Genomic DNA, 26216 nt, shown 5'->3' with positions numbered 1-26216 from the left:
GGCAGCACTAGAGGAAAATTGTAATGAACTCACTACAGACAAAGTCTGCAGGGAGGCTGAAAAGTGAGTCACTTAAACCCTCAAGAATGTCCAACAGTAACAGGGACAAATCAGCAATAAACAAATATGTGAATGAATAAATAAATAAGTTACACAGTCTCATCCATCAGGATTCAAGAGGGACTATGCTGTGTGAAGCCAAAGGATTCATCCTTCTGTCTCCTTTATCTCTGATCTCCAAGAAGACTCCATCGTGCTCCACTACACAAAAAGCTGTCTAGGTTGTGGGGCTCCACCTCATTGTGTTAAATGTTTCTGCTGGGGGCTGAGAAGACAAGGAAGGGAGGAGAATATAGTAGGGTTTGTTGAAATCAATCTGTGGCATTAGCATCTCATACACTTTTCTCCCCCTCACTCTGTTCCTTGGTGGGGGGTGTCTTGTCTTGGCTATTCTCTGGGTTGGGTTTGGCCGGTGGGGTGGGGCTGCTGCTGGTGGGAGGCAGGAGATTGGCAGACTGTAGGACAGCCTCTGAGTGCTCCCGGGCTTTCATGCGGAGGGCGGCCACGCTGGCGGTACGGTTACTCTGGCAGCCATAAGTAGGGAGGAAGGAAAGCCCCATGGCATCTGGAACACAGCAAGAGCACAGTGGACCCCCTAGAAGAAAGAAAAGTCACAAGCTCATATCGCACGCCCATCATGTAGCTCTGGGTCATTTTGTGGCCTTTTGGCCAAAGCTGAGTGTACTCTGTGAAAGGAGATTAGGCAGACGTAGAGCACATTTTCCTTACAGACTGAAGAATAAGTGGTTAGTATGTATAGAGAAGGAATACAGAAGGACTCATCTTGGATAAGAAAATGTTCTGGAAGCCCTGAAATTTAAGAATGGCCTCGATTGGCTAGAATTAGAATGGGAAGACATGAGTTCAAATCCTGGTTCTACCATTTACTAACTCTCTAAACGTAGACAAATCATTGAATATCTCAGGATATCAGTTTTCTCATCTATCAAAAGAGGCTTGGATCATTACAAAATCAGTACTAAAATTCTGTGGTTTGGGTTACTTAGGACTCCAGTAACTTTTTCTCATGTCTTGTCATGTATGTTGACCCTTTAGATGATGATGCTGTCAGCAGACTTCTCCTAGCTTCCTGTTTAATCAATGGCTAATGGGTAGCTGATACTCCAAGTCCTTTGGTAGCTGTTTAAGCAGATGAATGGGGGATGGTCTACTTACCTTCTTTAGTGACATGAAAATTTGGATGGAGAGGGTTGAATGATCAACTTATGTGTCCTATTATACTACAAATAAATCATGTGACAGCCATCTTTGCATTGGGACCTTGGGCAAGATATTTCATCTTTATAGTACTCAGATTTCCTATTTAATCGGCAGGACAGTCTTTCCTTTTTATCTTTTTTTTTCTTCTCTCCTCTCTATCCAATGCATTCACGAAAAATAATGTGACTTTCTAGACAGACAATAAGAAGACCTACATTCAAAGCTCACCTTTGTCTCTTACATCTGTTTTACCTTGGGCATATCACTTAATTTCGGTAGGCTTCAGTTTTTCTAATAGATCACCAGTATTTTTTTTTCTTCCTTCCACTCTACCTAATATGCACACTAAAAGTAACATGGCTACCAGGATGGACAATGAGGAGAACTGGTTCAGATCTCAGCTCTGTCCCTTACCATTTGTGCAACATTTGGAAATTCACCTAACTTTTCTGAGCCTCAGTTTCCTCATCTGTAAAATGAAGGCCCTGGACTCAGTGATCTCTAAGACTTTTTTCAGGTTGAGTACTTCATGGTTTTAAAGTCGCAAAGAATTCCCAGCATCACATTTTTTAAAGTGTTCAGTGATCCTTGAGGCTCACTGAGACGATGGCAGTTTTGAGAACAAATATAAAGCATTTGTGAAACCAATATTGCAGCAGGTAATTCATAAACAATCAATGGTAGCAGCATCAGCAAAGTAGAGACTATAATGATCCCATTACTCTTGGCAATTGGGAATCTGTGGCATTGGTCTTTCAGGTACAGTCAGAATTGGGAAGTATGGCCATTTACAGCACAGGAATGTGTATAAATATATAACACAAAGCATGAGGGTGAAAAACACCAAAAGGACACTGCTCCAAATCTCCTTTATCAGACTTTGTAATTCCCTAATTCACTTAAATTGAGAATTATAGATATCTCTAACCAGACTCTGATTCCACAAGATTTCAGGAAATTTCTCTCTAACTTATACCTTATTCAAATTCACCATCCCCACCGTAGAGTAAACTATGTCAGACCTAGAAAAAGAAAACACCAAGCATACTGGGATACATCTCTGAGGAGTAATAACATCCTTCCCAATTCATCTGAGTCGCAAAATGACCAAATCATACCTATCTTCAGGTCCTTGTCAAGCCCACTTGCTGCTCTCTGAATTTGAAATCCCCACCACCTCTTTGCTTTTGTTCAACCTGTACTCCACACCTAGAACATCTTCTCTCCTCACCTTCATTTCTTAGACTTCTTAGCTTTCCCTAAAATTCAATTTAAGTGCCCCCTGCTACAGGAGGAAACCTTTCCTGAACTCCCTAATTACCCATGCTTTCTCCTCAATTTAGATTGTTTTTATTTCTCCTCCTCCTCACCTCCCAACTCCCAGAATATATGCTCCTTAAGAGTAGAGACTTTTTTTTTCCATTTCTTTTTATATCCAGGACATAACCCAATGATGTTCACATAGTAGTCACTTAATAAATGTTTTTTTAATTGAATTGAATTATTGATGGTTATGATTCTAAAGTGCTTCATCTCTGCTGAGTTCGAGCAAGAGAATTTAGGGTTAAAAATATAAGAATGTTACATTAGAATGATCTGTATATCAGAAAGAATAAAAAAAAAACCTATAATCAGGAGAGATCTGAGTATAATGCCATCCCCTACCTACATACATAAGTTTTGTGACTCTGGGCAAGACATTTAACTTCTCTGAGCCTAGTTTCCTATCTATAAAATTTGGTTTAAAATAACTGCCAAACCTGTCTGAAGAGTACTTGAATGGAAACTATTGTGTCAACCTGAACAAGCTATGAAAGTGTGCTATTATTCTAAAGAGAATATCATATCTAATCTCTCCATATCAATGAACATTTAAACAAGGAAGAGGAATAGTTTTCCCCTAAGGGGATTGATTGATAAGGATATTGAAGTATATTGGCAAGAAGGTATTGAAACATTCTCCTCCAAACTTGTTTGGTTCTTTTTCTGATTTACATGTAAACCAGGTAAGGGTGCCTTGTTATCCATGTCCTAACAAAAGTCTTCCAAATACCAAGAAGATTATGCACCTGAACACCAAGCAAGGTATCAGGATTCTTAAATAGTTTCCTATTGTTATAGAACCACAGGTGAAACCTTCCCTCTCTCTTGCCAATGCTCAGTGGGTCAGTCTTAAATCAACTAGCCTTAGTACATCCTGGTACAAGGGCAAGATTTTAATCCAAGAATTAGACAGAATTAATCAGAGAATATATGTTAAAATATCAACTCTACCATTTACTAATCTGTGTGAAATTAAGAATCTCCTAATTTCTCTGGTCCTTAGCATACTATATACTCATCTATAAAATGAGAAGGGTTAGATTCAATAATCACCAAGATCCCTTCCAGCTGTAAAAACATGATAATCTAGTACAATCCTAGATAATTTACCTCATTCCATTTCTGCAAGTTAGTTTATGTTAGCTACCAGGAACAATGAATAACGGCTGGATAATCATGAAGGAAAAAGCCAAATGGAATGGTAACTGAGTATCCTCAGCTAAAAATTCACCATGAATTTTCTTTTGCTGAAAATAGAGCAGAAGTAGTTACTATGCAGATTTAAATAATCTATCAGAGAAAGGCATTTCCATTGAACAATTCATGGACATCATGGGAGAACAATATAAGATCAATTTTTTCTCCATCCCATACAGATTGCATTTAAACCTATTCATGAGAAAGGGCCTTGCCATATACAATAGACATTCTCATGGCAGAAAAAAAAGCAAAAGGAAAAAGGCCATACACTGCCTTCTGCAACAAGTTTTACTTCCAGGGCAGCTGAAGAGGTTCATTTCCATGGTTTGTCCTCTGCTGATGTCTCAAGGCCTTTTAAAAGTATATAGAAAATGAAGAAAAAGGTAATGATATGGTGTGAATATTTTCCCATGTCAAAATTGGATAGAAATGGCCATTCCAATTCTCCAAAAGGATAGGAAATTGAATAACAAAATATGGGGAAATAAAGAAAGAGAAAGGAAAGTAAGTTACCTTTTCTTTTCCTTTGTAGGATTGTAGACCCTGAAGACTCTGAAACTTTAACCTGACCTTCTACATCTTGTTCCAGGAAATGAGCTATGAGCGCATATAGGACTATTATTCTAAAGTCCACCCTCGACCTTCAGAAGGTGCCATGCTTTTTGTACAAACAAAATCAATGCAACCAAAATTAGAAGGGAAACAACAAGGCGGGGAGTGTATAACAAAAACCTCTGATGAAAGTCTAATTTCTCAAATTTATAAGGATCTAAGTCAAATGTACTAGAAATCAAGCCAATCCCCAATTGACAAATGATCAAGGAATGTGAATAGACAGTTTTCAGATGAAGAAATCAAAATTATCAATAATCACACAAAAAGTGTTCTAAATCCTTCCTGATTAGAGAAATGCAAATCAAAACAACTCTGAGGTACCACCTCACACCAAGCAGATTGGTTAATATGACAGTAAAGGATAAAAATAAATGTTGGAGGGGATCTGGCAAAATAGGGATGCTAATGTATTGCTGGTGGAGTTGTGAATTGATCCAACATTCTAGAAGGCATTTTGGAATTATGCCCAAAGGGCTTTAAAAGAATGCATGCCCTTTGATCCAGCAATACCTCTATTAGGTTTCTACCCCAAAGAGATAATAAAAAGGATTGTATGAAAATATTTGTAGCTGTGCTCTTTGTGGTGGCAAAAAAATTGGAAAATGTGGGGGTATTCCTTGACTTGGGAATGGCTAAACAAATTGTGTATATGATGGTGATGGAATATTATTGTGCTATAAAGAATGATGAACTGTTTGATTTCTATATGAACTGAAAAGACTTCCAAGAACTGATGCAGAGTGAAATGAGCAGAACCAGGAGAGCATTGTAGACAGAAAGTGAAACATTGTAGAATGATCAAATGTAATCAGCTTTGCTACTGATAGCAATGCAGTGACCCAGAATGTCTCTGAGGGACTTATGAGAAAGAATGCTATCCAAATCAAGAGAAAGAACTATGGGAGTAGAAATGCAGAAGAAAAGCATATGATTTGTCACTTGTTTACATGGGTATATGATTTGGGGTTTTGGTTTTAAAAGATTACAAAAATGAATAATTTGGAAATAGATATCAAGTAATAACACATGTATAATCCAGTGCAATTGCTTGTCAGCTCTGAGAGGGGGGAGAGAAGAGGGGAGGGAGAGAAAAAATGAATCATGTAACCATGGAAAAATATTTTTAAATTAACGAAATGAAATTTTTAAAGAAGGTGCCATACCTAATCTATCCACACCATTGAACAGGAAAAGGGGGAATTTGAGAGACAACAACCTCAAACACCCCATATAAAGTTAACAGACATGCCCAATCAAAAAATGATTTGCTCTAGGTATTATATGATACTTAGAGGATAATCAATAATCTCAAAATTTGGGACTAGAATGGGCTTCCCCCAGTAATATCTGCATTTTGTCATTTATGCTATTTCATGGGAATACTGAAGTCCACAATAATGAAGTGTCTTGCCTCAAGTCACATTTAAAGCCTTAGGTGGCCCAAAGGGCAGCAATAAATAAAGAGTGGGCATCAAATGAAAAATATTCCAGATTGGATTTTTGGCCCTCCTTTCGAACCAGAGAAGAAGTCTGTGCTTCAACATAATTGTTTTCCCTTATATATTTTACTTTATGCATTTAGAACTATTCTGAGGAGGGCTGTGGCCTCAGGCTTCACCAGACTGCCAAAATGATCTATAGCACAAAAAAGGTTGAGAGCCTCCCCGGACAGTAGCTCAAGAGCTAACTCAGATCCAAGATGATTCCAGACTCTTAAAATAAGGCTCTTTTCTACCAACATGATCTAGTTCCTTCGTTTCTCAGGACTTCAATTTCATTACCTGTAAAATAAGGGCTATATCAAAAGCCCTTAACATGTATATGTATGTGTGCATGACCCTGGTGAAGTCTCATTAATTTTTGCAGATTGAAAGAATGATAAATTTAAGTTAATTTTTAAAAATTAAGATGTAATTATTCTAGGTCTTGACTTTCTGAACTTTCAAATCAAGCCTCAGCTGCTATCTCATTCTGTAACTTCTCTCAGTGCCCTGGGGCCTCCTCCCCTTGGAACATTCCTCAACAAGGCCAACCCTATTTTTGCCCTGGGTGAATTCCTCCTGCGACTTTCATTTTAGGGAAGGGACAAGGACAACCAGCCCACCTTCACTTCCAGGCCACCACAAGAGATGTCACATGAGAGATTGCCATAAACATGTTTGACATCCTCTAACCAATGCATAGAACTATAGTTCTCTTACTACAAAATAAATTTCAGGGAAAAATTATGTAGTTGTACATTTATACTATTAAACAGTAAAATACATATTGTACAGGTAATATTATATATAAAAGAACATACATTTTATGCTTTTATGAGTTACTAAACTTTTTAAGATGTCTCTACATTTCTAACCTTTGTGGGTCATCTGCTAGCTTTCGCATTCTTTTTGGAAACCATATTTTTTATTATTTTGACTTTTTTTAAATTGTGTATATTTATAGCATTAAAATATAAAATGTTATTATTATATAAACTATACACATATTTTATGCATTTCTGAGTTTCTAAACTTTTTCTGTGTGGTCTGCTGGCCTTCTTGTGTCATCTGTGGCTTCCATAAAAGTCCCCAAAAATTCCCACTTAATTTTCTATGCTGCCCAGGGACATATTGAAACCATGATGGGGAAAGTCACAAAGTGAAAGGGATACTCATAGTTCTCTCGTGTCTAAATGGGACTATATCCAAGAGTGACTCAGACTTCTCAAAAAAAAAAAAAAAGGTGGGGTTCCACCTTCGTTGAGAACCAAAAATGGGTTTTGTTTCAGGCAGGATGGTCATATCTGATCCCAATTGCTTTGTAAAGTGGACTCAGCCACTGACCCTTCTCTATCCAGTCAAATCCTATGCCACCTCTGTGCCTGACATAAAGCAATGGGACGATATATCTCAAGCTGATGTTTTCCCCTAAGCCAAGGGTGCGCTCTCTCATTTAAGCATCCAGTAATGAGTTAAATGGCCCATGACTTAGTAATTGACATAATAACCTGCAGGAGGCAAGTATTATGCCTTTTTTTTAACTGAAATGTTAGATTCTCTTGAGTCTACTCCAGAGAAGGACATTCCTATAAGACTCTTGAAATCTCTGATAAACAGACTGTCCAATTTGAAAAATAAAACAAATTTTGTTTTAAGGAAATAAGTTAAGTTATAGTATCAGGACTCAGAAAAGCCTAGAGACTCACAAAGGATCAAGCTGTAAGGGACCTCAGCAGTCATCTAATCCAATACACTCATTTCACAGATGAAGAAATGGGGACTCAAAGAGATTAGTTAACTTGAACAAGGTCACACAGATAGTGTCAGAGGAGAAATTTGAACTCATGTCCTCTGACTCCAGTGCTAATGTTTATTCCATCGCACCACTCTGCCTAAAATCTTATAGATGAGGACATTGAGACACAGATAGAAGAATGAGTCAGGTGAGTTTTCTTTTTAAAATTTATCTTTGCATAAGAATGTTTTAGCTCCCACCAAAAGATTCAGTAGGGAAACCAAAAGAACAGGAATAAATTACAACCATCCTGGCAAATTCCTATAAGCAACTGCCAATTCTGGATAAAGATAAATGTACAAAGCTTCTTGGTATTCTGTTTTCGGAGGGGTTTTTGGTTTGTTTATTTGTTTTACCCAGGGACTATAGAGTCCTATGGGACCATAGAACCTAATAAAGGAGAAGAAAACTGCCATGGTGAGCCTCCTGGTACTCGAAGAGAGATGGTACAAGGTTGGAAACCACATCTACTCGCTCTCATTCTGGGTGCTGTTCTTGCTCATAGAAGAAAAATATATTCTCAGATTGTCCAAATGGGGAGAATACATACACATTTTGTGCCTCCTGGTTCCTAAATGAGAATAATACATAAATCTTCTCCCTTCACTTTTTCCCCTTTTTATTTTCCTATGTATTGTGATATGGCTCAGAGTAGGAAAGATGTAAGTTCATATTCTGCCTCAGACATGTATTACTTGTGTGACCCTGAGCAAGTTCATTTAACTCCCCTGAGCCTCAGTTTTCTTGACTGCAAAATCGGGTTAATAAAGACACCTACCTGCCCAGGTTGCTGTAAGGATCAAATTTGTAGAGCATTTTCTAATCTTCAAAGTGTTAAATCACCAAAGTACAAAATCTTAGAGTTGGAATGGACCTTGGTGGCCAACCGATATAATCCATGGCTAAAAGAATTCTTACACCAAGTGGTCATCTAGTTTGAAGAACCCCAGTGAAGGGAAGCCCATTTCCTTCCAGGATGATCAGCTTTGGGGATACCTCTTGTTGTAAGGAAGTAAAGTAGATCAATATCAGCTAATCCTGTTTTTTTTTACTACTCGTTCCAAGCATGTTCCCTCACCTCAATAAGGGAGTGTTTTCTGTTTCCCAGACCACTCTGTATCCATAAGATGGTGAGGAAACAAGAACCAGGGCCCTCAGAAAATTCACATTCCCCTTGCTACATCTGTACTATGACAATTCACCTGTGATTTTCTACATCTACACCTACAGTCAGGGGCAAGGGGAAATGAAATTCAGAATTATGGACCTGGCACTTCCAATACCCTTAGTCTCCAACTAAAGATTGAATTATTTCAGCATACTCTCCCATATCACGTCAGGTACCCATACCTCATCAGAAAATCCCATTTCCTTAGCATTCTGACTAATCAAGTCTCCAGAGATGAGTGACGTTGTGGTGAGCCATATACAGATTATATAAATAAGCCTTTTTAACAGAAAAGCACAAAACAGCTCTAAAGAGCCAGGAAATTAAGTATGAACACTCCAACTCTACAGCTGTCATCTGGCCTACCTACTAGCAGTGAGGACAAATTTCCTATTTCATCTTCTAATCTTCCCAGCTTTCTTCTCAGCAGTCTCTCCAAACACCCATCCTCTAGCATCTGCTCTGAAATGAAGTATATGGGAGCCATGAATCTGGGTAGCAACTGTTAGTTACATTAGTGGCAAATAATTATCCAATAGAAACAATAGTTCCCATTTCTACAGTCCTTTAAGGATTACAAAGTACTTTCCTTATGAAGGAAGGTAACAAAAAATATTCGACCCATTCTCTAAATGAGGAAGCTCTGGGAGACTGTATCCTGGTCAAAGTCAGAGCTGGGTATCCCGCCTTCAAGGTCAATGAACTTTCCACAAAGAACTATCCTGGCAAAGAATTTTTGTAACCATAACTATATAAAGAATTATCTTGCCTACACCTCCCTCAACAATTTAATTTACATGACATTATTCAGAATGGATAATAACAATAGCTAAAGTGTATATGACCCTTACTATGTGCTGGGCAATGTGCCACACATACACTTTAAAATTATTATCTCATTCATCCTCACAACAACCCTGGGAGGTAGGTGCTATTATTACCTCATTTTACAGTAAAGAAAACTGAGGCAAACAGAGTTTAAGTGACTTACCCAGAGTCACAAAGCTAGCAAGTATCTAAAGTCAAATTTGAACTCAAGTCTTCCTGATTTTCAGGTTTGACCATCTATCCAATGCACCAACTAGGTGTTCTAATAGCTACATGGAAAGTTACCACCTAACCCTATGCCAAAGACTCCATTGTCCTAACACATCTTCATTACCCATAATAGATGCTAAATAAGTTTGTGTTCATTTGATCCTAGCTTTAGTTCTGACTAGAATCCAGTTACCTTTGTGCATATCTATATCTAAGGATTAACTCCTTCCTCCCATCCATAGCCATCCATCAAATATCAGTCACCTGGGGACTTAGTTGAAAATAAAATATGGATGATTCATTCTAAATCCATCAAGACCACTGAAAAACAATTCAGAAAATTGCTGATGATGGGTCCTCAGACATATGAAGAGTTCCCTATGATGGAAATGATAGAACCCTAAGATTTACCATATTTGTCATGACAGCTTCTCAAAGTAACCAATAAGTAAGAGGTCCTAAGGATAAGGAAGGTGATTTCCACTTTTCTATATTTGCCAGTCTTTCATTCATTGCACTTTTTCTACATTTCCCTAATGCTAGTGTCTCCAGTGCAACATACATCTTGGTTTCTAACTTTAAAATGTAACCAACAGAGTTCACAGAATCACAGAATCTCTGAGTTGAAATATGGAATAGCATACAGAAAGAGAATGGAATCTGAAGTCAAGAAACCTACCATTTACAAACTATATAACCTTGCACTTAACCTCTCTAGACCTTAAATTCCTTATCTAAATAATGGAGAGCTTGGTTAGATAATCTCTAAGATTCTATCCAGCTCAAAATGTCTTTATTACCCAACCTGAGCTCTCATCCAACTTGACCTAAAAGTCTGCCAGTTACATGGCAAAAAAGAGATTCATTTTTAGGCTTTATTATTTTCTTTTTAACAATAATGTATTCTTGGATTGTTCTAACAAGGGAATATTTTTAAATTACCAACAGAAAACTAAGCCTACTCTGAATAACATGAGTCCCTTGAATAAATTCTTCATAGCTAAGCAAGCTCACGTCATGGATAATAATGCCACATTTGTCCAACAGGTTCAAGAACCTGAAATATTTAGTTTTTGTTCCTCTCCAGGCTCCATTCCTACGTTTCTCCATTGTGCCACTATAGCCCTTTCCTCTAATTGGTCCATTCCTCCCAGCACTTCCCTACTAAGGGAAGTGCCCAGACCCACCATGTTTTTGTTCCTCTCCAGGCTCTACTCCTATCTCTGAACTTCCTCTGCTAAGCTTTCCCTACCATCCCTTTTCAATTGTGTGATATGAAGAAGAGTGAGGGAGATCTTATTAATAGAAGTCTTAATAGAAGGATAGTATCCATAATGAGGGATATGATTATTTTGGTATGATCCACATTTTAAGGCCCATATTTTAGGAGTTCAGTATTGCAGTAACACAAAACCATGCCAAGATCTGACTAAAGGAAAATTGGAGATGTTTAACCTAGAAAAGAAAAGACTTTAGAAAAATAAAAAAATAAAAGTAATGGAATAGGTACAACCTATGCAAAGCAGAAAAAAATATTCTTCTTTAAATAAATAAATAAAATATAAAAAAAAGAATGTGATCACAATTTTCAGTTGCTTAAAAGACTGCCACAGTGAAGATTAGGCATGTTCTGCTTGGCTATAGAGGCCAGAAATAGGAGCATCCAATTTTATGGAGGTAAATTTTGGCTTCAAAAAAAATTCTTTTCAAAAAATAAGTGCTAAGTTTTCCATCACCAGATAGGATAAGTGGAAACTAGATGCATGCATCCCTATTACAAGATGGGGACTTATGTTTCAATTAAGAATTGAACTAAATGATCTCTGAGAGTCTTTTAACTCTTGGAGTCTGCAGCTCTATCCTCAAAATGATGACCAGTCCATCAAATATATATAATGAGCACCCTATTTTAGAAAAGAGAGTAGTTCATAATACATTTTAGAAATATTTCCATTAGAAATTGTCTTTTTCGTACATTGGGATATTTAAAGGAATAGATTTTTGTTATCTGGAAATTTCACACTATTTTAAGATCTCAGAATTAGAAAATAACTCAGGGCCCACCTAACTTAACAAGGTTCTCCTTGAAGCAGTAGTGCCAAACTCAAATGAAAATAGATCCCTGCAACTGAATACTGACTCAGAAAACCAAACATTTACAATATCTATGTTGTGTTGTTTTTTTATTTAACATTATATTTTAATCTGGTTCTGCTACAGCACTCAGAGTTTTGCTAGAGGGGTGTTTCTGGCACCTCTACCCTATAGCCTAGCCCAGTGATGGGCAAACTACAGTCAGATGCGGGAGCCCCAAAATGTTCTATCCAGCTATGCGACATTATTCCTAATCTGATGAATACAATGAATAAGATACAATACAATGAAACTTCAAAAGAGCTGCCTTAGAAACAGACTGACAGATGAGCATTTCTTTCCTTTGGACCCCTCTTTAAAAAGTTTGCCCATCACTGGCTAGCCAACAAATTATCATACAGACTTTGCTTGAAGTCTTCTAATGATGGAGGAATCCACTATGTCCCAGAACCATGTTGGAGAACTTATGGCACGCATGCCAGAGGGGGTTGCTGCCCTCTCCCTCCCCACACACACTTAAGGATATTTCTCTCATCACCAACCCCTCTGCCTATCAACTCATTGGGAGGGCACTCTGTCTAAAAGGTTTGCGATCTTTTAGCTAGAGCAACCCATTCCAATTAGAGGTAGCTCCAACTCTTGTGAATTTTTCATTCCAATGCTATATTCTATCCATTGTTATTTCTGTCCTCTGGGGCCAAGCAAAACCAAATCAATCCCTTCAAAAACTCAAAAATAAATACCATGTGTCCCAGAAAAATAAGCATTCTCAATTTCTTCAGCCTATCCTCATATGACACAAACATGGGAGTTCTTTGAGTCATGCATAAAGTAATTTGCAGTCCTTATAATTTTATGTAAATGGGAGAAATTATAGTGGTGGTAGTAGTAGTAGTAGTAGTAGTAGTAGTAGCCACAGCAGTAGTAACAGCAACAGCAGCAAAAATGTTGCTATTTAAAAATTCTCAAAAAATAAAAAAAGATTTTAAAAAATCTTTCTCATCTTTTTTCAATAGAATTGATACAGAAAAGTTCTGAGACAAGTCACTATCCTGTTCTTATTCTGTTATACTTAATTTCGGAGAACTAGTGCACATTTATTAAAAAAAAAGAACTGTTTTTTAGTAGTTGAATTAAAGTATTAGGGTGTAAGTTCATCTTCAGTAGGTTCATTGGTAGCTTATTCATACAACTCCAGCAGAAAATAGGACAACCAGACTGATATGTACCTCATCCTGTCCCCACATAATTTCTATTTCTTCTGTTATGTCTCTGTATTTTGAAAGTTTTTCATTCCATGCAGATTCAGGATTGTGGTAACATCTATTTTAAATGTTCTTAAGTGGGTGCAGCTCTCAGTGAATTGAGAGCCAGATCTGGAGACAGGAGGTCTTGGGTTCAAATGTGACTTTGCATACTTCCTGACTGTGTGACCCTAGGCAAGTCACTTAACTCCCATTGCCTAGCCTTTATCACTCTTCTGTCTTAAAACCAATACATATTATTAATATTAAGAAAGAAGTTAAGGGTGTTTTTTCTAATAAAATTTATTTCATGTTCTTTAGGCTTTTATAGATCATATTATATACAAAGGATTATAGATAACAGTTCAGTCTGTGATAATACTCTAGTTTCAATAATCTATTGGTTGAGATCCAAAGAATATTTTAAGGTCTGTATTGGTACTATGGTGATTTTTCATTCATCAGTCCATGAAAAATATCTAGCTTTTGACATAGAACCCTAACCACCAAGTCATGTCATGTATATATTCAGTAGGTGCTAAATTTTTACAACTGACAGTGGTGTGACACACCATTTCTATTGCTTCTTTGTATTATTAGCATGATCATTGTCACCTTCCTCTAGATATTCATCAGTTTATCAATATCCAAGGGGGTCCCCAAAACTGAATGACCCTGGGGTGTGCCCAGAGCATATTAAAACAGGACAAACTATCACTTCCTTACCTATATACTATTCCTCTCTTCAAGCAACCTAAGATCACAGTAATATATTTGGCTGTCATATTGCCCCATTTGCTCATAATTAATACCTCCAGATCTTTCTTCAGATGAATAGAGCTTTACTTGTGTTTGTGACCTAAGTATAAGACTTTCCCTTCATCCTTATTAAATTTCATCTCCCTGATTCAGCCCAGTGTTCTACCCTGCTGATATCTTAGATCTTCAAATCTTGATTCTCTTATCCAATATGGTAGTAATACCTCCTAGTTTTGTGTCATCTGGCATTTGTTAAGCACACCACCTCTGCTTCTGTCCAAGACACTGATTTTTTTTAATGTCAGCTTCTACAAGACTAAGAACAAATCCCTGAAATGTTTCACTGGAAACCTCCTTCAAGACTGACATCAAACCATTAATGGCTATTCTTTGGATCTGGTCATTTAACCCCTTACAATCTGCCTCATTATACTGTTCTCTAGTCCATATACGTCCATCTTTTCTACAAGAATGCCACTGGAGACTGTAAGATGCCTTGCTAAAATCCAGGTAAGTTAAATCTATAGAATTTTCCTTATCAACAGAATTAATAATCCTGGCCAAGAAAAAAGTGGCAATTGGGCTAATTTAGGACAGGGATTCTTAACTTGGGGCCCATTTACTTTTTAAAACATTATTCCAAATATAGTTCAGTGTAACTGGTTTCCCTTTGTAATCCTATTTTATTTCATGCATTTAAAAATGTTATTCTAAGAAGGGGGTCCATCAAATTCACCAGGCTACCAAAGAGAATAATTATGTCTTTAAAAACTGAAGAACTCCTGGGCTAACATAACCTGTTCTTGATATCATGTTGTTGTTTTTTTATGATTATTGTTTGCTTTCCAGATGTTCAAAAGCCATTCCTTTATAAATGGAGTCCAGAATTTTCCATTATTCAAAGTTAAGCACGCACATAATTAATAAATCCTTTCCCTTTCATTTTTTGAATCCTATCCTCTGACTGGAAAATAAAAGGGGTGTTACAACATTAGAACATGATAGTCCTCGTGTGATCATATTACCATACTGTCATTCATCATATATGAACACCATGCTCCTGACAGTGACCCATTTATGCCGCTGTGACCAAATAGGCTAATATATACTCACACAGTTCACATATAAGGACTACCCTTTGCATTGTGGTTTTAGTTGCTATTTGTCATTTTGCCTTTCATTTTCAGATGAAAAAAAAATTAAAAAGAGGTAAAATCCTGGGGGCAGCTGGGTAGCTCAGTGGAGTGAGAGTCAGGCCTAGAGATGGGAGGTCCTAGGTTCAAACCCGGCCTCAGCCACTTCCCAGCTGTGTGACCCTGGGCAAGTCACTTGACCCCCATTGCCCACCCTTACCAATCTTCCACCTATGAGACAATACACCGAAGTACAAGGGTAAAAAAAAAAAAAGAGGTAAAATCCTACTAGACTTTTAAAACCCTTCATAATAGGGCCCTTTCTTACCTTTCCAGTCTTCTTATACCTCACTCTCCACCACGTAGTCTAAAATCTTCTTGCTTTTCCTCAGAGTATTCTATTTTCCCACTGTTCATTTTCACTGCCCTTCTTTCATGTCTGGAATTGTCTCCTTTCTCATCTCCATCTCCTGGCTTCCTGGGTTTCCTTTAAGACTCAGCTAAAATACCATCTTCTATAAGGTTTCCTAGGTCCCCTTTAATGTTGGAACCTTACTAAGAGATTATTCCCAATTTTTCCTCCATACATCTTATTTGTACATGCTTGTTTGAATGGTGCCTCTCCCATTAGAATGTGAGACTCATGAGAGCAAGGACTTTTTTTGGCCTTTCTTTGGCCCTTAGCATTATACTTGGCATATAGTAGATACTTAATAAATGTTTGCTGACCAACCTAAATTTCACTCTTCTATTTTTTTCTAAAACTTCTCATATTCACATAATACATGTATGATTTTGGCTGGCATCAAATTTAGCAATAGCTTTTGTTAAACCATAAATCAAATAGCACAGCTAGAGTATATATGTGATGTCCTCTGTGCCGCAAAATGGTAAAGAACCTTTTTTTTCACTTGTAACAAAAGACCTGTGAAATTAAGGACACAATAGTTCATCATCCTATTCCTCTGCATGCATTCTTGTGTCTTTTCCCCCTTAGCCAAATCCATAGGGTCAAAACAAGAATAACAAATTTCCACACAACTAAACAGCAGAGGAGGAAAGAATGGAGCCCAATTACCTATAACCTAGTCTCCATTTCTAATTCAGCTCAGTTCCACAGGTATCAACCAAGCACCTACTACATCCTTAACACAACACAGTTGTTCTTCCAATGAATGAATTCCTTTCACCTAAAAGTAAATGCCTTATTTATTTTATCAGCTTGTTCTGCAAAAGCAACTGACATGAAATCCTCACATTCCCATCTTTGAATTTACAGAATTTCAATGTGGAAACTCTATAGGAAAGCAGTAAAAATTTTATTTTTAAAAATCCCTCCTTTAAAAAATTTTTAAAAATCTTCATGTGGAATCGACTCTGTCCTTTAGGACTGAGATCTCACTAGTTGCTAAGGAATAAAATATGCATCAGTCTTCCATGTCAATTTAAGACTTCTACTCAAATATGAATTGTGCATTTCCTAGAACTATTGAGTTAGCAAATGTGCAAATCTGGACACTGTTCACTCATGACCTGCTTTGCCGTATCCCGTTCCTTTTTTTATATTTTAGTTTTTCCTCAATCATTAAAAAAATAACTTTTACCTCCCCAGATCCCATTTCTCTAGTCTCTGAAGAGTTTCAAATATTTTCCGAGTGTCTGCCTGTTATAACAGACTGGCATGTGCATTTTTAAAATACCTATGAAAGTCACTTTAACCAGCAAAGCCAACAGTTTCAAACAACAAAGGGGTTTGGAAAAGAAAAAAATGATCCGGTCTTATGTTTCAAAAGCAGTCAGTGGATTGCTTTGTTTTGAGAACATACTACCTCCTGGATACTAAATTAAAACACACAATTAGATTTCCATTAAGTTACAGCAAATTCTGCTGAATTGATCTAAACCCCCTACATTCCTATATGACATCATGCTTTAAAGGCTCAGCCTGAACATAAATACTTAATGTAATAAATACAGTCTGAAATATTTGATCTACTTGGCAGTTTAATTGATCTTCTACAGAGACTGACAGGAAAAATTAAATTAGCTCTGTCTTATCTCTGCCCATAGCACATTTTAATTGCAAAGGCATTCCAACCACAATTTTGGTTACAAATAAAACTCTTTTACATGGTTATCTTGTCTTGATATTCAGATGGAGAAGAATAAAACAGATAAGTGAGGTTGCAGGCCCTGAATTATTTGATTTTTAAATTTTTTTAATTAATATCTCTCTCTGGGTCACAACTTCAATTCCCCTTCATTTCAGAGAAAGCACCATTTGGGCAGAAATGTTCAAGAAGTCCAAAATATTTTCAATCATAGATTTTTGGAAGCCACGACAAAGTTAACTTGATTTTCCAATAAACAAAGGTCAAACAAAGCCACTTGTCTCTAACTGTCAACTAATTTGGTGTTTTCATTTTCAAATCTTTTTTCTAGACTGTATCTGGTCAACACCCCTGTGACTGGTTATAAGATGAAACATTTGGTCAATCGGCCAGAATTGTAGTCAGCACAATGCCAGAATGCCAAAATCATTTACTGGACTGACCAGGAATGTCGTGTGTCTGCCCAGTCCATGTGTACATAGACATGGTTTTACATAACAGAAAGTTGTTCATAAAAATATATGCTGTTTATGCACAACATAGCCTCGTGCCAGAAAAATTGTTATGAAGTTTTTATACAGTCTCATCTTTAGATGTCATAAATATATACTACTTAGTTACAGTCATTACGAAGAACACTGACATCCTGAGAAATGGAGTATTTGTTCCTCTTGCAATGACTGAACATTCTCATCAGTCTTAACAGGTCACTTTTGCTACAGTTAGACCCCATCAAGCCATCCACGAGCTGCAACATTCTCTACCTAAACCCGGCTCTCTCAAAAATAGAACCTTCACTCTATATCTGAGTGTGCACAAGAAATCTGCCAGGCTCAGCTCCTCCACACATTCCCGTGCCCCATTGATTAGTAGGAAGGGCAAATACATCAGTGCCCATAGGAAATGGCTTTCAGTGAGGGAAATGGGATTTTGAAAGCTGAAAAACCCCTCTGAGGTTCCTGTAAAGGAGATTTCTAGAAATAAGATAACTGGAGGCAAGGGAAGGGGTCATTTCAGAAAGAACCTGGGTTCTAGTTCTGGCTGAGTCACCTTCAGAAGGTGTCTTTAGTTCCCCCTGCCCTGTGTCCCCCCTCATCTGTAAAATAGCCATGGATGGATAGAAGGGATCCTGGATGATCTCTATGTTCCCTTCGAGTTCTTTTTTTCACATATACAGTTGGCACTGTTGACTCATCATTAGTAGGACATGAGTTTCAAATTGTTTGGGACTGGAATAGATTTGTGTCAATCTAGCTACAACTTCTTAGTGAAGAGTGACCTACAAACCTAGTCTATTCACCATCTCATGACCTTTTTTGAGATCCAATCAAGAGAGCTAACTAGTCTCATAGGAAACTATGAACCTATTTTTCCAAATAATGACCTTTCATACTGCCATTGAATAAGAATAATAAAATAACATTTACCTATGTTAGTGTACATTTACATGCATGAAATGCACACTTCAGTAGGTACCAGGCATTGGGCTAAGTTCTTTGCAATTATGATTTAATCTTCCCAGCAACTCTGGCAGGTAGGTGCTATCATTATCCCCATTTTTTATTCAATTCAGTCATCTTTCAGTGGTGTCCAACCCTTTGTGACCCCATTTGAGTTTTCTTTGCAAAGATACTCAAGTGGTTTGCCATTGCTCTCTCTAGCTCATTTTACAGAGGAAGAAACTGAGGCAAACAAGATTAAGTGATTTGCTCAGGGTCACATAGCCAGTGACTATCTGAGGCTAGATTTGAATTCAGAAAGATGAGTCTTTTTCTATCCCCTGCACCATCTAAGTATTCTATTTGAATTCAGCTCTTTCGGCCTATTCATTGAATCACCTAGCTACTTCTATAATCTACTCAGATAACCGGTATCTATACCAGTTCTAACCTAATCTAACCTAATTAGACACCTTTTTCACCTAGGCAGCTAGGTGGCCCAATAGATTGAGCCCTGGATTTGGAGTCAGGAAAGACCTGGGTTCAAATCTGGTCTCAAACATCTAAAAGATGTGTGACTTGGAGCAAGCCATTTAAACTTTGTTTGCCTCAGTTTCTTCATCTGTTAAGTAGCACCTACTTCCTAGGGTGAATATAATGATAAAAAGAGAAAATATTTATAAAGTGTTTTATAAATCTTTTTTTAAAAGAAAATCCTTACCTTCCATCTTAGAATCAATATCATGTATTAATTCCAAGATAGAAAAGTGGTAAGGGCTAAGCAATGGGGGTTAAGTGACTTGCCCAGGATCACACAGGTAGGAAGTGTTTGAGGCCATATTTGAACCCAGGACCTCCCATCTCTAGGTCTGACTCTCAATTCACTGAGCTACCCAGCTGCCCCCAATAATCTTAAAGCACTATATGTAAGTGCTAGGTGTTATTATTAGGAACTTTTTAGTTATATTCACATCTTTATTGCTGCAAGAGTCCTTGAAGGCCAGCTAATCCACCATCTTCATTTTACAAATGAAGAAACTGAGGCCAAGAGAATTTAAGTGATTTACCCAGACTCACACAAGTGGCAAGTTCTTTGATAACAAACTCAATACTCTTCTTTCCCAAACTGTGCCATATTTGGGGTGTATGTTATTCATTTTAAATGTTGAAGATTCCACTGTGCCTTTGAAAGTCTAAGGCTGCTTCAGAAAGAAGAAAGTTGATATTCTGTGGAAAAGGCAATAAAGTAAGGAGACATATCTAGCTTCTGATCCAGGCTAAAAAACCTACTTCCTTCTTGTCCTTCACAATCAACTAAAACCTCTCTTATAGAACATTTCTTGGATTTCTTGATTGCTGAGTTTAATGGCCTATCTCAGGATTCGCCTTCCATCTTTCTCTAGCTTTTAACATTTGGATAACCTCTTTTCACTTGGATATTCTTATTCCCTACACTACCATATCCTTCTTTCCTGGTTCTCCACTTATCTGATCACTCTTCAGAATCCCTTATTGAATCCTCTGTGTCCTCTGTCCTAGGGCCTTTCTCTGTGTCCTTATCGGTTCCCATCAGGTCACTTGCCATTTCCATGCAGATCAATGTAGCCAGCATTGATCTCTCTCATAGATCTGGAAGGAAGCTGAGTGGCCAACCAGTCCAACTCCCCCTTTTTGGGCAAGTTATCTCCACAGAGATGGGCCAAAGGCATTTAAAACTTAGTATTTCCAAAACAGAATTCCTTATCTTCCCCCTAAATCTGCCTCTCCTCCAGACTTCCCAATGTCTTTGGAAAGTAGCACTATTCCTTTAGTTGTTCAGTTTCAAAACCTCTGAAACATCTTCCATTCTTTCCATTCCTCTCCTCCTAGCCCTCTGTTCCAATCAATTACCAAGTCTGGTCAGTCCTACTCCACAAAACCTTTTGCAATGATACCCTCCCCGTCCACTCACATTACAACCACTCTGGTTCAAATTCTCATCACTTCTCAGCTGAATCATTCAATAACCTCCTAATGGGTCTCCCAGTTTCCAGTCCCTTTCCCCTACAATTTGTCCTCCATGCAGCTGACAAAATATTTTCTAATCACAGCTCTAAACAAGACATCTTCAGGTTTTGTGGGCTTATTTCACCACACTTCTTCCTGTACTTTTAGTTCTAACCAGACTTGCCCCTTGTTGTTCCATCAACTCAACATTCCATCTCCCACTTTCTTGTTCCTCACTTCCACCTCTTAGGGTGGTTGACCTTCCATGAAGGTCCAGCCCAAGTGTCAACTCCTCCATGAAGCTTTTCCTGATGCCTGTAACTGCTAGCAATTTCTCCCTCCTTTTAAATCAGCTTGAATCCATCTATTTCCATGTAGAACTCAAGCTCCTTGGCAATGGAAATTTATTCTTCACTTATGTCTTTTATCACCAATACCTAGCACAGTGTTTTCTGTACAACAAGAACTTAATAAGCATCTACTGAATCAAAAGTAAATTAAATAATAGTGTCAGCAATGTGTTCTTTTTCTCCCGTGGCTAGGTCAGTATTATACAGTCCAATCTGATTATTTTTCCCTTTTAATACAAACATGATCTCTGGTCAAATACCGATGAGCTACTCTGCTGCCATAAGCACAAACCAAGGCCCTCATCTCCAAAATACCTATCCTAGGGTCCTGCCTCAGTCACTCTACAACTCCCTCTTCAGCCAATAATTCTTCACCAACCACTATGATACTGCTTCATATCCTTGGCCTGCCCTGCTCCTGATTCCCAGTTCTGGAACCACAATTAAATCAATGCTATCAATTTTCATGGAAAAGAAATAGCATCAACCTACTAAACTAGATGGAAATAGCACCAATCTATTCTCCTATGGCTCCACTCCTATCTCACCAACGTTCCAAACTGAAATATACTCTCCACCCACCAAAATGCTCGTGACTATATTGTCTCCCCTGCCAGAATGTAAACTCATTGAGGACAAAATTTTCTTGACTTCTATATTCATATCCCCAACATGAAACACCTAATAAGCACTTAACGAATGTTCTTTTCACTCATTGATTCATAAAGAGAACATCCAGCACTGAATCCCATCCCACAGAGTATGATGGAAAAAGCAGTGAACTTCAGAGTCAGGTAAATATTGACTTTGCCATTGACTAATTGAGCAACTTCTCTGATCTTTTTTTCCCCTTATTTTTAAAACTGGGAATAATCACACTTGAGCTGCCTACTTCAGAAGACTATCATGAAGATGAAATAAAATTGTATACATCAAGTGAAATATTAATATCAGCTGGTATAATTCTAGTCCCAAAAGCCCTTAAACATCCCTCTTCCATTTTCTTCTCCCTTCATGCACTGCTTCAGTCTCTCCATCCAGACCCATCTCCATGTTTCATGTGATGAAGTCCCCATAAAACGTTCATAGCTACCACCGTGAGAGCAAGCAATCCAGGCAAACTGCCTATCTGCCTGCTTGGGAAAGATGGGCTTTGATAGATGACGTGATAGCACTTTTCTATCAATGGCACAGCAGTGCTTCACAAATGGAGAGAGAATAAGGGCTATAATTCACAAGAAGTGGAGCCAGGAGTGAATTATGAAAGTCATTCCCTGGCAACTGTAATTATTTTCTTCCTTATCCCCTGCACTATGGATCACAGGTTAGAGGAAGCTGAGACTAAATGTAACAGGCAGAGAGCTTCTCAGTGCAGCTTTCAGATCAGCTTTCACTTGCCCTGTGGCCAAGCATTTCCTCTGCAAACCAGAGATCCCTGTTTATGCCCATTAATAACCTCCTCCGTATTAATGAATTGTGCACACGGTGCCATCCATTAAAGCAATGTTTGGAAAATTCTTTGTGCTCCAAACGACTCTTTTTTTTCCTCTGGGCACCCATTATTGTTACTCAAACCATCAACCAAGTGGAGTCTCCAATCTTGTTGTCTTTTTATTTGAGAGTTTCCATGAAAGGTTCGATAATAAAATAATATAATTATGAGATACTATGTGCGAGCTTTAGGGAGCCAATTTCTGAGACCTATCTGTTTAAAAGCATCAGTGGGAAACACACAAACAAACAGCTAATCCCTCTTGGTTAGATATAGATCAAGAGAAGAGAAGAGAATACAAAAATTATCCATAGGTAGAAAAATGGGTTGACCCTCCAAAAGGAGTACACTACCTTTTGTGGGTGGGGAATGGGAGCTAGCTAAGAATAACAGCTAGCATTAATATAGCCATCGCTTTAAGGTTTGCAAAGCAATTTACTAATGTGCACTTATTTGATCCTCACAAACCCAGGATGTAGGTGTTGTATTATCCCCACTTTACAAATAAGAAAATTAAGGCTGAAAGAGATTAAGTCATTTGCCCAGGTCCACACTGACAGTTAAGGGTCCAAGGCAAGTTTTCCTGGCTTAATCCCCATGTTCTTACCTCTGTAACACCTATGGATATGAAGGGTATAGCCAATAGTTTTCAAAAACAAAGAAAGAAAAAGTTTTAATCATTTCTGGAAAAAAAATTTCATCAAGCCATAATTTTCCTTCATATGAAGGAAAAACTCTTATCAGAAAATGGACCAATCTGACTTCAGAATTCCTAGCTGTGTGATCCTGAACAAGTCACTTGACCCCCATTGCCTAGCCCTTACTTCTCTTCTGCCTTGGAACCCTTGCACATTATTGATTCTTAGATGGAAAGGTAAGGGTTTAAAAAAAAGTAGAATGGGTTGCCTTAGGAGACAGTAGATGTGTATATGTTATAGAGAGGAATCTTTTCAGGATTTGAGTTGGATTAAATGACCTCTGAGTTCTGAGCAGCTAAGTCGAATAGTAGACAGAGTACCCAATCTGAAGTCAGGAAGATGAGTTATCTTCCTAAATTCAAATCTAGACTCAGATACTTTCTAGCTGTGTGATCCTGGACAAGTCACTTAACCCTGGTTGACTCTGTTTCTTTATCTATAAAATGAACTTGGAAAAAGAAATGGCAAACCACTACACTACCTTTCCAAGAAAATGGTCACAAAGAGTTGAACACAACTGAAATGATTAAACCACAAAAGTGCCTTTCCAAATTCTTAAATTCTGTGGTTCTATGGTTCTGTAACCAATCTATTGGACATTGGGAGTGAGAATTCAAAGGCAAGGCCAAGATGGCAGTGGTGTTCATAAATTTGCTCCTAGAAATACTGTCAACTATTCCTCATCTCTTGAAGATTTTGTTCATAGAATGGCCTGTTTTCCTGTACATGAAAAGATCCTCAGATATTTGAGTATCATATTAAATTCCAGCATTTCTTCTTGGAAAATAATACAGTTAGGAGTAGCTAGGTGGCTCAGTAGATAGAGCATGAGACCTGGAGAAGGGAGGACTCAGATGCCTCCTACTCGTGTAACCCTGGGCACTTACTCAACCCCAATTGTTTAGCCTTTGCCCTTCTGTGTTAGAGTTGCTACCAACACAGAAAGTAAGGGTTTAGAAAAGGAAAAAAAATAATATGGTTAAGGCCTAGAGACAGGAGGTCCTAGGTTCAAACCCGGCCTCAGCCACTTCCCAGCTGTGTGACCCTGGGCAAGTCACTTGACCCCCATTGCCCACCCTTACCAATCTTCCACCTATGAGACAATATACCAAAGTACAAGGGTTAAAAAAAAAATAATAATATGGTTAGATAGAGGCTGGGTCTACATAGGCAACCTAAAGCAAAAATAAAAACCAGAGAGAGTTCTCTGCAATTTTAAAGAAAAGAGTGCATATCTTGGTATCAACTATTTGGATATTTCTTAGATAAGTATCAAAATGGTTCAACTTGGCAAGACAATTGCCTCAGTTCTCCACTTCCTCTCTGCAGAGACAGCCTCTTGAGATCAGTCATGTCATCTCTAGGCTTGGCATCACACTACTGACTCAGCTGAAACTTCTAGTTGTATGCCAATCCAGCCTTACTGGGATAGATTACTCAGAGGGAAAGAAATAAGACAAATACCAGTTGATCTTGTTAGAGCATGTGAAGATTTGCTAACAGTTTCATGTATATTATTTCATTTGATTCTCACAACAACTCTGTGAGGTAAATGATATTATTACTCCACTTTGTAGATGAGGAAACTGAGTCACAGAGAGGCTAAGAGATTTGTCCAGGGTCCTATAGCAAATATCTGAGGTGGAATTTGAACCCTGGACTTTCTGGCCTCAAGTCCACTGCTCTATCTACCACTCTACCTTGCTTCTTAAAGATCCCAAGAGAAAAGTTCCCTGAGCGGATGAGAACAGCCCCTGGGAAGGGAAAGTGAGTTTCCTAAATCCTTTAGCATCCTTTGTCAAATAAAAGGACCCTGTTGCTTGCATGTTGGTGAACTGTGGTCTTATTCAAAGGATCATGAACTCGAAGCTAGAACAGACCTTGAGAGATCATCTCATACAATGAAACTTAAAGACCTTGCCCAAAGTCGCAAGGGCCATAAGTGATAGAGCTAAGGGTTTGAATTCAGGTCTGGGACTCCAAATTTTGTTCTTTCTGCTAGACCTCACTGCCACCTTTCTCCGTAGACATTTGCAAGAGAATATAAATTAATTAAATAATCCTAAGAAAGACAAAATCAAGAATGCCAATTCTGCTGGTTATGAGGGGAAGAGAGGGAGTAGAGTCTTTTCATCATGGATTCCAAAAATCAAACAAAAACGGTTTTTGGAATCCCTGCCCTTTGAATTTGCTATACTACTTACCAATCACCTCCATTAGCAAGAAAATAGGGAATGGACTATAAAAGCACTACCAAGAAGTATTATGGGATTTTTTTCCACAGGCATTCGTCCTGACTAAAAGCAATAAGATAAAATAATAAAGAAAGTGGTAGAGTGGATATACATTGTACTGGTAGTTAAGAAACCTAATTTAAACCTTGTCCTAAGGCAGACAAGTGGTAAGGGCTAGGCAATGGGGGTTAAATGACTTGCCCAGGGTCAAACAGCTAGGAAGTGTGTGGGGACAGATTTGAACCCAGGATCTACCATCTCTGGGGGCTCTTAATCCACTAAGCCATCTAGCTGCCCCTCATTAGTATTAGTCTTAATACTGAACATTTTGATGTGACTTGGAAGAGTAACTTTAGCCTGGAGTTGCAGTGACATGAGTTATCCTAGATTTTAAAACTGCTTAATCCGTCCCTCAAAATTTGCCCTGTGGTTCATCCATTCTGGGAAATGGCCAACTGAATTTACTTCAACCCAGATAGCCTGTAACATCTTGAAGTATGATCTTTTGATTTTTACCTGATCTCAATCCCCTAAGATGGGGGGGAAAAGAGAGAGAAAGAAAATAAGAATGGGAGGAAGAGTCCTATCATAAACTTAAAAGGGACTCTAACTTGTCAATACTAAAGTCAATCTCTAAACACCAAGACAATGAAGATATGCTGATACTAGCCCTAATCAATGAATGAGAGATGTGAAGTCTCTCCCCCTAACGGGTATCAATGAGCCTCCTTTGTATTTCTTTGACCCAGAAAACTCCATAAAGTACATGTAATCG

At 38.0% G+C, this 26216-nt stretch overlaps 1 protein-coding gene across 1 annotated transcript in view; it reads right to left on the bottom strand.

Moving 5' to 3' along the window:
• Window positions 1–392: 392 nt before the first annotated feature.
• Window positions 393–26216, bottom strand: part of DRGX (dorsal root ganglia homeobox) — a 75319-nt gene continuing 49495 nt past the window's right edge. Inside the window, exon 6 of the mRNA XM_044660222.1 lies at window positions 393–655. Within this exon, the coding sequence (XP_044516157.1) occupies window positions 393–655 (263 nt within the window). The remainder of the gene's footprint in view (window positions 656–26216) is intronic.

Source organism: Gracilinanus agilis, chromosome 2, assembly GCF_016433145.1.
Source record: "Gracilinanus agilis isolate LMUSP501 chromosome 2, AgileGrace, whole genome shotgun sequence".
Taxonomy (NCBI): domain Eukaryota; kingdom Metazoa; phylum Chordata; class Mammalia; order Didelphimorphia; family Didelphidae; genus Gracilinanus; species Gracilinanus agilis.
Note: the sequence above shows the minus strand (reverse complement) of the source record. Positions and strands in the feature narration are given on the sequence as shown.